The sequence below is a fragment of the Apium graveolens genome, unplaced genomic scaffold (genome assembly GCF_009905375.1).
Source record: "Apium graveolens cultivar Ventura unplaced genomic scaffold, ASM990537v1 ctg5761, whole genome shotgun sequence".
In the NCBI taxonomy this organism is placed as follows: Eukaryota; Viridiplantae; Streptophyta; class Magnoliopsida; order Apiales; family Apiaceae; genus Apium; species Apium graveolens.
Window position 1 is genome coordinate 29,529 of NW_027419083.1, and position 15,180 is coordinate 44,708.

Below are 15,180 nucleotides of genomic sequence, written 5' to 3' on the forward strand. Positions count from 1 at the left end.
TAATATATTTACTTTGAATTAGTAAGTTAACATTAGATTATAATTTTAAAAACATTTATCCCATATTTTTTTAAGGGATAATGATGAGATTAAACCCTTATCTTTTATATTTTTCAATCTTATATTTGTTTACTAATGAATGGATTATAATTCTTGGGATAATAACTTCTTAAAACCTACTCTAACCAAGTATTAAAGTGGAATATATCTATATTCCTGATCAGATAATTTAAGGAAAGAATTATAATATGAGACTGGGGTCATATTTTAGAACCGTACTTAGAACTTTTAGAACTTCGTATTTTGTATTTCGTAGTTTTTTATTTGTATTAAAATTATGAGATATTTTAACAATTGAATTTAAGTAGATCTAATCAAAATTTAGGGTTCTACAATAACATTTTCGTTATTTGTATTATTAATTAGGGTTTACAAGCACAATTCTCTTTATTATGTAGTATAAATATGCTATTTAGGTCTGAAAAATTAGTTTTATTCTTTATTTTAGGTAGACTTCACCTGTAGAATTTTGCCTTATTTGTAATATTCATTAAAGCATTGCAATAAAATTGCAGATACAAAATGTTGTGTTTGTGTATTATATTCTAAAAATATTTTTAAGGGTACACAATGATGTTAAAAACATGTATATAGGTTTTAATCTCCAGAGTCTGTTTCTAATTTAGGATTCTACAACAAACCCCACCTTATATTTTAATAATTTTTAAGATTTTATTTTGAATGTTAGTCTTAGTTGAGCACCACCCAACTTGATTAATCTCTATCAAGTTTTTATACAATAAGCATGTAATTGGAGAAAATATAATGGATTGTAATCATATCTTATACTTAATAAAATGAAACAAACATCACCATAAGATATGGTTTATTGCTGAGTTTTATGGGGTGACTTGGTACAATTCCTATCAAAAACCTAAAGACATGTAAAAAAAATTCATTTAGTAGGAATAAAATGTCTTAATGAATTTATATTTATGTTGTGCATGATTAGAAACGTTGGCATGGTTGTGTCGAGGTTAGGAAGTTAGTGGCTTGACTTGTGTTTAATTCATAATAATAACATTTTCACTAGTGAATCTTTCATTTCACATATTATAAGATTTTTTAAAAGATTTTGTATCTTTTTTAGATGTTTGTAACTTTAGAACTTATAAATTAAATTTAGACTAAATTGCACTTTGCATCCAGAACTTTGGCTGAATTTCACTTTGATTTAATTACTTTTAACCTTAACAGTTGCATCATAAATTTAGAAAGTGGTGACATTTTGCATCATTTTAGTAGTTTTGACGTTAACTAGCGGTTAACCTTAATGACTAGAAGGGCATTTTTGATAACATTTTTATAGTTCACTTTACATCCTAGAATTTGACTTTGCACCCTAAAATTTGGAATTAGTATTATCAAAACATAATTTTAATTCAAATTATCGTAAAATTTTGTAATTTATATTATCAAAAAATAACTGTATTTCACATAATTTTATTTCAAACTATTAGAAAATTATCGAGTTATAATTTTTTTATGTTCAGGTTAGGAATTTAAAACTGGACCATTATTTAATTTGGTCTACTGTCAAATTTATAAAATTTATGATTCACACGAGATTCACTAAATAATAATTAATTCAGTAACAATATTAAATTATATACTTAATATATTATTATGATTATATTAGTTATTTATTAACAAATATATATTTATTATATCATTATTTTCATTACTTTTCATATTTAAATTAATATATTATTTTAATTTTAATAAATGATTATATATTCCAATAAAGGAAAATTTTTAGGAATTAATCGAATTTTAAAAATTGAATCGGTCGGGTACTTTGCAAAGGATTAATCGGTTGAATCAGGGATTTTTAGAACACTGATTTTAAGTATTGCATATGTACATATTATATATTATTACATAATCTAACGGTTTAAATTAATTTTCAAATATTAGAATATGATTATCTATCTTTATATCCATTACCCTTATATTATTTAGCTAATGTTTATTTACTCTTTTTTTAATATAATATTTTACTTCGACTAATTATTCTTTATTTAAAATAATATCAAAACTTGGTAAAAGACAATTGACTTCATGTCAAAAATGTAAAATGGATGTTTATTTGATGCTTTTCTAAATTTTGGGGTGCAAACTAATTCATTTTAAAATACTAAACCTAGATTTAGTGAAAGTTTTGGGATGCAAAATATAAATTAGTCTTAAATTTTATATGTTCAAAAATTATACCTTTTTGTAAGTTGTTAAATATTGAAATTTAATATAATACTATTAAATAAAATTAAGACTTTATGCTAAAATACCCATTGAAACCAACCCAATTTTTTGATGATTCGAGTTTAATAATATAACTAGTGCGAGACAGATGTCATTTTGTAGAGTTTTTTTTATGTATTATGCAATTATAATGTTCTTAGAGAAACTTCAACAATATATATGGTTCTTAAGTCAAATTTTAAAGAAATGGAGTTAAAATTTCTCTCCAACAAGATTCGTGTCCCGTCTATAACATTAGGAGTTTTGAATGCTACTGAATACCACTCCTCAACTATTATTATATTATATTTTTCTTATCGGTGTATTTAATATAAATGACTTTAATAAATACAAAGATAGATGGAGAGCGAGTATAATGAGAATTGTTGTAGAAATTGTTTGATTTTGGCTTCTAAATAATTAGGAGCTCATTTATTTATATTATTTGTAATGAAAATGCAAGCACCTTGTTCGAGTTACAATGTCTAACGTATATCAAATACAAATTGATTGTTTATCAATGTGTATTATTTTCATACAAGATATTACCAAATTATAAAATGTTTCCAATATAACTCATTTAGCAATATATATATATATATATATATATTCTTGTATGTGTTATATAATTTGTATTTAATAAATAAATATAAATAGAGTAGTCAGTGTACGTTTAAAACGAAGCGATTCAATTTAACCTCGAGAATGTCGTTAGTATGTTTACAAATAAAAAGCTAGAAATTAACTTATATGTTGAATACATAGTTGACCAAAAATTTTGAATTTTATTTAAATAAACTCTATGTATATGTCTATTTTATTACTGAATTCACTACTAACTTACAATTAACTTACTCAATTTAAAAATGTAAAAAATGCATAACTGAAATCAGAATGACTTGCAATCATAATATACAATAATATAAAATTTACATTACTGTTAATATTAAAGTTGATTTTAATGAAAAATATTAGTTTTTGAAATTCAACATATGTATTTATGCGAAAATGTTGGATTTTTTATTTACACTAGTGTTAACAAAGTAAGATTAAGTTATATGTATATATGTGTTAGCATATAAATTATTGTATGTTATATTTCTCAGTAAATTATGATAGTTTCAATTATTTATATGCTAAATATCTGATTTTATGTAGATGTATAATCATTATTAACATCTGAAGAGACAATTGATTGCTTAAATAACATGCATTTATAATTATTCAAAAATTAAAATTATGTAATAAGTAAATTGCCATAATTTATATATGGTAATAATATTATCACTGACAAATAATCCATATCTATTTTTTACGCAACCGAGTATCAATCATGGTTGTAACATAAAGATAGATTATATATTCTTAAGACTTATTATTGATATTCATGATTTTTTTCAAGAACTCGAAGGAAAAATTGTAATTATATCGTTACTTAAATGTTTTTAAGTTTCTTTCATTACGACCCTAATATTTCTTCATATGATAATTTGATAACATTGTATACTATTCTCCTAAAATTAAATATTTTTCAATTCGATAAAGTTTTATAAATATGAATTGAACTAGTTAATTTCTTCAAATTATTGAACAATATATTTTTTTTAAATAATATAAAATGCATTGAATGAAGTGCTACATTATAGTATAGATATAACTTTTATTTGAATAATTCAATATATTAGAATAATTCAAAATATTTGTACAATATTATATTGATCAATGAATATTGCTTATCTAAAAGAATTCTTTTTAAACAGTTAGTTTCTTTAAAGTGAAAAATAAAAAATAAATCGATTTAATATATCTTCTTAATTATAACAACTCTGGTGAGATCTCATATCAAATTTCTAATATTCTTAAAATCGGGACAAATCCCAAAAATAATAATGTGTTACCAGTGAAGTTATTAATTTTAATATAAATAATCAATTCACTTGATTATAAAGGCCTCAAACATATTAGTTTATATTAACATAAGATATTGAAATAATTTAACATTATTAGTAAGATATTCTCACCGAGCTTGTAATTTAAATTTACTAAACGTAGAATGTGACCAAATTTTCGGCCACGTCATGTAGTCAACTTTTGAGTATTTTTTAAACAATGGGCCAAGTTCTGATTTAAAATTTGAAATAAATTAAAATGCATTGACTCATTAAAATTAGAACTTATCTAAATATGTAACATCAATATTGATTATTTATTTATAAGCGATTCTATTTTCAATATTTTTAAAATATATATATATGTACATTTTAATTACTTTTTATAATAAAAATATGTTAAAAATATATGAGATATATTTTTAAACTAAAAAATGATTAATTAATAAGATAATAATCCATTTATGTACTATGCCTAATTTTATATTTGAAATTCAATTCTTTAAAATTAACTGTACAAATATTCAAGTAACTATCATTTTTTTGTGAAATTCAAGTAACTATCTTTAATGTTAAATAAAATATTGATTTAACACACTTACATATTATGGGTATGATAAAAAGCACATGTGATAATATGGTGTAGTGGTATGAGGTTGTATTGGTGAATGAAATATCTCCAGTTTGATTCCCACAAACCACATTTTTATATAAATATTAAAAAGTAAGACTAGTTTAGTCTTTTCAATGAGACTTTTTAGTCTCATGAATATTATCCACTTATTCTTCTATTATATATAGAAGTGATAGATGTAGGAATACTCTTAATCATTACTCTTAATCATTAGATAAGCTTACACAATTTAAAATTAGGCTTGTAGTTAAACATATCTAGGATATTATTGAATTTATTTTGACTTTATGAGATAACTTTTATATTCGGGTAATTATCTAAATGGAATCCAGGATTTTTAAAGTAATAATATCTAGTTTTTGTTGATCTCGACTTACATTGTTATTTATTAAGCGCACTACAAAAAAAAACGGCTAAATACGACCGGCAGGAAAACGGTCGCATTTAGTTAAATACGACCGGACACGGTCGTATTTAACTAAATACGACCGGACACGGTCGTATTTAACTAAATACGACCGTTTTTTGCACCGGTCGCATTCGGTCCCGTCATATTTAGTAACCGGTCGAATTTAGTGCGCTTAATTCGACCGGCGGTGGTTGAATTTGAATTTGCCAATTTTTCACTTAAACTTTGAAAATCCCGCCCAAAAAATTCAAATTTTCGTATAAATTCAAAATTCCCGCAAAAAATACTAAATTCGACCGTATTTACTCATTTATCAAATTCGACCACTTTTGGTTAAAATTTAATTTCGACTGCTTTTGGTAAAAATTCAATTTCGACTGGTTTTGGTCGATTATTATTTTCAACCGGATTCGGACGAATTAAGTTAACAAAATCCCAAAAAAAAAATCCTGTTTCGAGGAACCTCTAATGAATAGCCAAATTAATTTCCTTTAGGCGTACCCCAAGCATCACAAAATAATGAATAAAAATATATAAACTAAACAGATTTAAACATAAAACTGATAATTGGCCTAAAGCCATAATACTAATTACTTAAGTACAATTAGTTCATTCAGTGCTAGAAAAGTTCAAACCAGTACATGCCCCATTAAGTACTTTAACAAAAGAGGTAGTTTAACAAAAGAGGGAGGGAATATACTAAATCCCAACTGGTTCATTAGTTCACAAAAATTGAGCAAGATTACCAGGCTAATATACGGCCTATATCAACGGATAGTTGTGTGCCTCGTGGTCTTCATCTTCATTGTTGCCGCTGTTTTCCACAACCTGATCAGCAGGAACAGATCCCTGCAGAAACATATCAGACTTTTAATAACTAGAACTTGAACACATTATAGCAAGATTTCATCGTTCATCAGGACCACCTTCATAGCTCCATCATTATAGCAAGATTTTATCTAACAGTTCAATCTTTCTCTGTGAGATTGCATTTACGATATTTCTAAGAGTTCAACATATAAGCTGTAACATGAAAATCAAGAATATCAAACCATGTATATTAGTGTATCTCCTAATCTCGATAGATGCATATATACATAATCTATACACAATAAACATCGTAAAACATAATAATTGTGCAGCTAGCATTATGATCACCACAGCTTTAGGTAGTGATGATAAAATTATAAAAAGAAAAAAAGATCATTTGTTGAAATGCATCCCTAAACATCTATTGGGATGCGGAATGGTAACAGTAATTAGCCATCTGTAACTAATATGTAACTGAAACATTTTCCCTGGATCAAAAAAAAGATTGGTTAATGTCTGATGATAGCAGATAGTAACTAGTTAAATCCAAGACTCTCAGCGCTGGTTCCTCTATTGGTCATGTCCACTGGTCATGTATGCAAGCAACCTATAGCTGGAACTCTAATTAGAATGCAATTTAAACATGCAGTTATACTCAAATAACAACAATTCAACCCAAATTTAATTAGTCAACATCAAATTACTCATTTTGTTGGAGTATGACTCATCAGATGGCTCAAATAATTCCAGTCTAAAGTGCATGCATAATAGGTAAATATCCTAAAATGTTAGGCAAGTGAAGAACTGATCAAGTATCACAGATGTCTAAATTTTCTTGTATCGGGAGTTCTTTAAATCTCCAGAAGCAGGTTTTGCAGCCAGAAAATCCCTACACGTCTTGATCAATATTACTTTTATATATAGGTAATCAGCTGTAAATATAGTTCCACCAACTAGGTCCCTATTCATTTCTGGTACAACACTTCTTATATATATATTTAATTATGTGTCAAAACAACATATAATATTATGTAACTAATTTCTATAATTTTCTACTTGTTGACTTGGTGTTCATATATTTAGAGAGAGAAGGACATTTTAAAAGGCTTATTAAAGCTAGCTGAGCATAGCAGAAATAAGATTTACTTACAATAAAATTCAGGAAATTTATCCCTTAATCCTACTTTTTCTGCACTTATTTTATTTACCCCAGTAGATACTTTGTTCACCTTTTGCGCACTTACCATCTGACTACCTTTATGTTTAATGAAATCCAAATTTATGAAAGAAGCTATAAAAGCTGTAAAAGAATGGTATGTTACCTCTATAATTATCTTGTCATTCTTCTCCAAAATCGGACCAAGCAAAGCAGTTGCTGCCCTTACGTAATGATTGTGCAGTGGTTCTTGACTCGGGTTCGGAAGAGCAGCATAAGCTAATTTACGTACCTCGTCGTCCAGAACAGTTTGCTTCACCTCACGCGTGGGTAAAGAACGAACCATCTCCCACACCGCATCTAAGATCTCTGACATCATCTTGTATATCTCATCTGGAACATCAACTGCAGATTGATGTTTCACCACCTTGCGTTTCTTTATCACTTGCGCCGCATCCCTTGCGCCCAGAAGCTCAGCCAAACTGTCTTGTGGATGAAGGCTGATCCTCCCTTTCCTTGGGGATCTTGCCGTGGCCAACACAATAACCTCTTTTTTTGATGAAATTCCTTTAGGCTACGAGGGGATGTCGGTTCTTCAAGAAGCTCGAAATCAGGTGCCAATTCAAGTCGCACCTTCTTTATTTTTTCCTACAAAAATTAAAAACAAGAAATCCATCTTATCTAATAAATAAATAAAGCAATAATTGAAACTATACACGTCAGTTCACACACACACACCCATAAACAAATCCATCTTAATGAGGCAGATTATCATAAATCCAATATGAGACAGATTAACACGTGTCTCCCAATATGAAATCTTGAATTCCTCTGTACATTATACATTCAAAAGAACAGACTAGCTAGAATTACAATTAATTTACACCATTGGCTGATAACAATAATTAGTCACTAATATCAGTTAAGGATTACAAGGTGGATACTGCAAGTAGCATGTATTGTTTGATATTTTTCCAGCAACAATAGATGCTATAATGATATATTTAAAACTTATTTTTCATCTTTCTCAGGCCTTAAGGAATATCTTTAATTTATGGAATTAGTTACTGAACTGTCATAATTTCTTTGTTTCAACAATTTGTATAAGCCTCTAACTTCCTTCTTGAATATGTCATCCTTTCTAAAAGTTTAGACAATTATAAGGCTATGTTTGTTTGCAAAGATTATAAGATCTCCAGATTCCAAAATATCTATATATAGCTTATACTTTTTTATTTATACTTCAGGCCTTATCATAATCATGTCCTCTATTTATTTTTAATTACTTTCTAGTTCATTTTGGTTAAGTATTTTATAACCACAATCTCCCAGGATTTAATAATATGGTTGAAATAGTATAAAAAGTGTTCTCCATGAGATTATATAAGGGAGATATATAGTAGAATGTTGGAGTGATTAAGCAAATCATCTGGGAATTATTGACTGTGAGAACAACAGTCTAAAAGAATGAGTACAATACCCATACCTGCAGATCTTGCACAGCTGGTTGAGTGGGATCATACACCATACCCATGAATTCATCTTCGGAGATAGGCAACTCTCCTCTAGCCTCTCTTTCTTCATTTATTTCCTATCAAATGAAAATAATTCATGATATAGTTATGAGGCAATAGAAAATGAAAATGCAAATTATTTAATCTATTTACAAGAGAGAATCCTACCTGACGTCTCTGCTCAAATGATTTGGCCCCGCTGCGGGAAACAAACTCTACCTTACTTCGGGCAATCTGGGAATTAGTGGACCATTTTTTAAAAACTTCATCGTCCCAATAATCGCACATAGAATTCCATGTGCGCTGGGAGTAGTAGTATGGCTTCAATCCGTCATCCCTAATGTTGAAATCCTTCTCAGTATATCCACATTCCAATAGCTGCTTCACTTTGTCCACGAGTCGGCTTCTCTCAGCACCAAGATAAGACTTCCAATTCCTATGCAGATACGCCCTCACAACTTGGTCCCCGTCTTCATCATCATAAGGAAAGGGATAAGCATAATACTCATGTCAAACCAAATGGAACAGTATTAATTCAAAAAACAAACAGAACCGTAAATTTTAGATGTATTGCATAGTGTTAGATGAAAGGAAAAAGAATAAAACGTGTAAATTGCATTATATTATGTGAAAGGAAAAAGTGAAGGTGTTTACTTACTTTAAAGTTCTTGATACATGAGTTGTAAAAAGCTTCGCGTGTAGCTCCCTTTATCCAGATAGTATCTTCATCAAATTTCATGCGAACAATGTGCCCTAAAGTTTTCTTCGGTGTATTTTCCAAGAAGCTGAAACAAATAACAAAAATAAATTTATTGCCTGGCTAATTTTAGCATTTTGATATAAACTGCCTGGCTAGTGGATTCTAGAGTAAGTAGTTTATATACACATATATAATTATTTTACAGGAGGCAAAGGGTTATAAAATAAATTAAACTTTTTAAAAGTCAGTCAAGCAGGATAAATTAAACTAGTATACATGTATCAAAATAATGTCTCCCATAAGATCCTTAATTTGTAATCTTATTATAAATGCAAACAGACTGCAGTTGCAGGGGATTAAAAATACCCTATCACTTCTGTCATCAACTAAGTTGGATAAGTACCGAATGTTAATTCTTAAGTGTACACATAGGAGTGAGGGGTGAGGCAAAAATTGTTCGAAAGTCTAATAATGATAAGTAACTGAATTTATTATTACACGGGTTATTATGCTAGTTACTACAAAATAGGAAAACAGTCATTGTTATTTAATCAGAATCTTTCCTAAACAAGGAAATCAACAACTATTCTATTCTCGCAGATTCCTTTAATAAAAAAATCCAGCTGATTTGATTATGTTTGTGTGATACTATATCTCTTGCATACATATAACAAGGATACATATAACCTAAAGATTCATAATAGCAGCCAGACAAAGCCCAGTTTTCACCTTTCACCCAAATAAAACGGACATAAATTTTTTAAATTTTCACTTATAACTTAAAGTTTATACTACAACAAGTCATTTTATAATTTTATACCAGCAGTGTTCTGAAATTTATACAAGCAGTGTTTTGAAATTAAAGTAAACTGTCTCTTTTTTTTCTCCTGAAATTTATACCAGCAGTGTTCTGAAATTGTGAGTATTTTCCTCACATTTGGCACTACTGTTGCTGCTGCTGCAACATAGCTACCTGCTTCTCTTGTTCTATTATCTTGTTAGCATAAAACTCTCTTAACAGTTTAGGTGGCCGTAAAAAGTGCTTTCTCACTGAAAGCAGCACCAACAACCTTACCCTTATTTTTTTCTTAACATCTCATCTCGTATACAATTTATCTAAAAAAACAAAAAAAGGGAAGACTCGAACAGAACATTACCGTAAAATCATTAGGATAACGTTTATATTAGGATTTGGTACACTTGGAACTTAAATTTTAGAAAAATTTAAGTTTGCATAATATCTCTTACCCTTTCTCGTTAAGAAGAAAATGAACCGTTGGCCTTGCATCTCGTGCCGGTTTCCTCGAGTAGTCCCCTTCAGAGCAGTTTCGCCTTTTCCTCTCAAATACAATCTTGCGGCTGCTTTGACCACCCTCGTTAGTCCCTTCCACAAAACTTTCTTCATCACACTCCTTTTCTTTACCCTTCCATGATTTTGGATCAGCCCAAACCACCTGCAAAGTAAACAGTAATTAAAACTATTAAAATTAAGCTATCATCTGACTCAGATTAGTTCAAGATACATAGCTCGGAAACTTATACAAAATCTGTATGGCAATCTTCTTACCATGGCTTAGACTAAAACCACCAAAGTGATATTAACATAAACATCTAAATGTTAATAACAAAATTAAGATCACATAAACCCCTAATTTTACAATAAATATCAAACAAACCCTAGAAAATAAAATTAAAAATCAGTAAAAAATCAAAACCCTTAAAATATAGAAAAGCCCTAAATACAAAACCCCCAAATTAGGGTTTATACAGAGACAAAGTCAAAGACAGAGAAGCAAATTAAGGTTTATATAGAGGAAAAGTTTCATCAGTTTCATAACACAAACTCGAGCCCTCTTGAGCCATGGAGGGAGAGGGGGGGGGGAGAGAGAGGGCAGGAGGGAGGGAGGGAGATGGTCAAACCTGTGAACGTATTATCTCTTTGATAAACAAACTCGAGCCCTCTTGAGCCATAGATTTGGATTCCCAGTTTCAGCAAGTTCAAGTTGAGAGAACCCCTATTTTATCTAATAAGGCGGCGATGGAAAAAGTAAAACTGAGATGAATCTATTTATATATCAAACATTTAATTGACGGACACCGGTCGAAATTAGCCGTCACACAAATTTGACTAGTTACGGTCGAATTTACATGTACCATTATATTTTGGCTCCCCTGCCCTTCTGTATAAATCCCCTGTTTTAGTTTAACACATCCCCTGTTTTAGTTCAACATAGCAAAAAATATATAAATAAATCTAACATATATTTAAATCTAACATAAATAAATCTAACATATATTTAAATAAACTCAAATTAAATCAGTTAAACTAATAGAAATATTTTTCGTACATATTTCATAAAAAGTGTCAAATTACACTAAATCATCGTTATCACTTAATTCATCATTTTCGTTCTCATTGGAGTCTTCGTCTTCGTCTTCTTCATATTTTTTATTTTCTTCTTCCCCATTGTCATCCATTGAATAGTCATTTTCAAACATCCTCAAGTCAATAAAAAAATTTGAGGGATCACGAACAATAACTCTTTCGACGTGTGATGATGAAGCATTTGACACTTCATTTTGTAGAGCATCATCATCAATTTTGTTCCTTTCTTGAGTTGACACACTTTCATCAACTAGTCGTCTCTTCGTTGTTAGAACCGTGTACCATGATGATTTCGCATTCAAAATATTCAGTGCGTAGTATACTTGATGGGCTTGACTAGCCAACACAAAAACATCTTCGGCATTTAGTTTTGATTTCACATCCACAGTTGTCATCCGATGTTTATCAACTTTGACATGTTTTGTATGATCAAACCAATGACATTTGAAGACCATCACTTTATGTCCATTATGATATAAGAGTTTGAAAATTTCTTCTATTCTTCCGTAATAGTTTCCATAACTTTCTTTATAAGAAGTCCCTACAATTATAAATGTATTAAATTTAAGAACAAATGGAAATGAAAAGGTACAACTAGGATATTAAGAAAAAAATAAATTTCTCACCTATCACAATCACACCGGAATTTGGTGAAGTGAGCTCATTTGCGTTTACGCAATCAAATTTGTAACCGTTGCACTTGCATGCTTTATAAGACTCCACTTTATTCAATGGACCTCTTATTAGGTCTATGAATTTTTCCTTGAGCTTCTCATCATCTTTGACCTAAAATAATATGTGAGAAAATTAATGTATCCAAAATTTGTAAATATGTGTGCATTTATAAAATGAAATGCATACCCTTCTTTCGAACCAAGCTCTAAATTGTTCTTTTTGAAAATTTTCCTTTTCCGCATCATTAAAATGTGGGTATTGTCGTTCTACCAACTTTTGGAATCCACTATATATATTCAAATTAAACCAATCAAAACTTATATTGTAAACTAAATTAAATTGGAAAAGTAATACTAAAAATATCTTACCGCAAGTACTTTGTAACCTCCGGTGAATTAATAAGAACATAGTATGCCACTAGTTCATATTCATCACCACTCAACATTTTATCTTTAGTTCGTAGACTAGGATGTGTTGGATATGTGTACACTTCTAACAAATTGTCATCATGAAACATTCGAGGGGCCTCGTTTCTTCTTAATTTATTACGCATCATTCTATTTTTGGAATCAAAATATAACGTGCAAAAGTGTACACATTCCTCCTCAATATAGCGTTGTGCCATCGAACCCTCCGCTCGAGCTTTGTTTCCCACTTTTAATTTTAAGTTGTGCAAATATCTTTCAATGAAATACATCCAACGCCCATTAGCTGGCCCACCCAACTTACACTCGGTTGCTAAATATAATGGCAAATGCTCCATAGGATCAAAAAAACCAGGAGTGAAATACATCTGGAAGTTTTAATGACTCAATCCACTTGAACAACTTATGAACTTGTTCCTTTGAAAGTGTGTATGGTGCATGGGGTTCAGTGCCATCACCTCGAATCCACAACTCACGGTGTACACGTAATTCTTGACAATCTTTTCTTGATTTTGTGTTATCTTTGGTCTTCTTTCCATCACCAAGAATTGTATAAAAAATATTGTCAAATACATTCTTTTCTGTGTGCATAATGTCAATATTGTGACGAAGGCTAAGTGTCTCCCAATATGGAAGCTCAAAAAATGGAGAAAAATGTGTCCAATTATGTGTCACTCCATAATCTCTTGGTTTTTTCTTATGTGACTTTCTTGGAGGGGGGAACTGTATCTGCTCACACATCACCTTGGCCTTGCCCCCTGAATGTCTAGCATAAACTGATCGTGTCTCTACACTTCCAAATTTAGTACTCCTTCGTAGGGGATCGTCTGACTCCAAAAAATATCGAGCAGTGCCATAAAAACTTATTTTGCCACCATGTTTGAGTTGTTTACCTTTTACTTCTCCCATGCAAACTGGACATGATAATTTACCTTTGGTGGACCACCCGCTAAGCATGGCAAGTCCAGGAAAGTCACTAATCGTCCATAACAGTGCTGCCTTCATGATAAAATTTGTGCATGAGAACATGTCATATGTTTCAACCCCGGTATGCCACAACACTTTCAATTCATCAATCAAAGGTCTAAGATAAACATGTAAGTCTTTTGTCGGATTTGTCGGTCCGGGGATAAGAAGAGGCATGAACATATATGGAGCCTTTGTACACATAGAGGGAGGCAGGTTGTAAACAACAACCACCACAGGCCATACTGTATACTCCTTCGCGTGCTTATCGCGAAAGGGGTCAAATCCATCTGTAGAGAGCCCGAGTCTTACATTTCGAATCTCTTTTGAAAATATTTGAAATCTTCGATCAAATTGTTTCCATTCATCTCCATCCGTTGGGTGACTTAGTTCACCTTCAACTGCAATTCTATCATGGTGCCATCTCATAGCTTTTGCAGTAGTCTTGGCCATGAATAGACGCTGCAATCTCATGGTAATAGGAAAGTAACGCAAGATTTTTCGTGGAATCTTCTGTTTTTTAGGATCTTTCTGCTTCTGGTATCTGTCTCTATTGCATATATCACACTTTGTCTTACCACTATGTTCCTTGTAAAATAACATGCAATCATTCTCGCAAGCATCAATTTTTTTATACTCCATATGCAATCCTTTAATCATCTTTCGCATGTTGTAGTACTTTTCGGGCAATTTATGATCATCTGGTAATACCAATCCAATGAGATGGAGCAAGTCATCAAAGCCATTATTACTGCAATTATGCTTATTTTTCCACTCAAGCAACTTCATTGAGAACTCCAATGTTGTAAAATTGGAATTATTTGGATAAATTGGTTCAGAAGCAGTATCCACCATCGTGTAAAATTTTTTTGCCATTTAATTTGGTTCTTCCTCAAAACCCTCGCAATCATCAAAATCATCCTCATCATGTGCATCATACATATCAACGTCTCTATATCCAGAACTCGTTCCAACCTCGACTTGTGATATATTTTTCTCTCCATGACAATCCCATGGAGTATACCATTGCATGATACCATGTCGATATAAATCATTTTTCATGGTACTAGGCTTCTTAAAGTACTTATTTCCACAATCTCGACACGGACATTTTATAAGACCGTTATCTTCTTTTTCGCTATGTTCTATAGCAAATTCAATGAATCTATCCACACCGGCTTTATATTCTTCCGTTAAATAATTTGCTTCATTAAACCGGTTACGACCAATCCAACTACGATCGGATGCCATCTACAAATGCGCACATACATGTAATTATTAACCACTAACAATATGAACATTTTACACTATTTAT

The 15,180-nt window shown here is 30.5% G+C and overlaps 2 protein-coding genes across 2 annotated transcripts; both read right to left on the reverse strand.

Moving 5' to 3' along the window:
- Positions 1–7,283: 7,283 nt before the first annotated feature.
- LOC141702804 (uncharacterized) lies at positions 7,284–9,214 on the reverse strand. Its single transcript, XM_074506416.1, has 3 exons — positions 8,882–9,214; positions 8,686–8,790; positions 7,284–7,847 (listed from the first exon to the last, which is right to left on the reverse strand). The coding sequence occupies exons 1-3, from the start codon at positions 8,999–9,001 to the stop codon at positions 7,641–7,643; spliced, it is 432 nt and encodes a 143-aa protein (XP_074362517.1). The 5' UTR covers positions 9,002–9,214; the 3' UTR covers positions 7,284–7,640.
- A 4,027-nt stretch (positions 9,215–13,241) lies between these two features.
- LOC141702806 (uncharacterized) lies at positions 13,242–14,720 on the reverse strand. The gene has a single exon (XM_074506417.1). The coding sequence runs from the start codon at positions 14,718–14,720 to the stop codon at positions 13,242–13,244; it is 1,479 nt and encodes a 492-aa protein (XP_074362518.1).
- Positions 14,721–15,180: the final 460 nt, after the last annotated feature.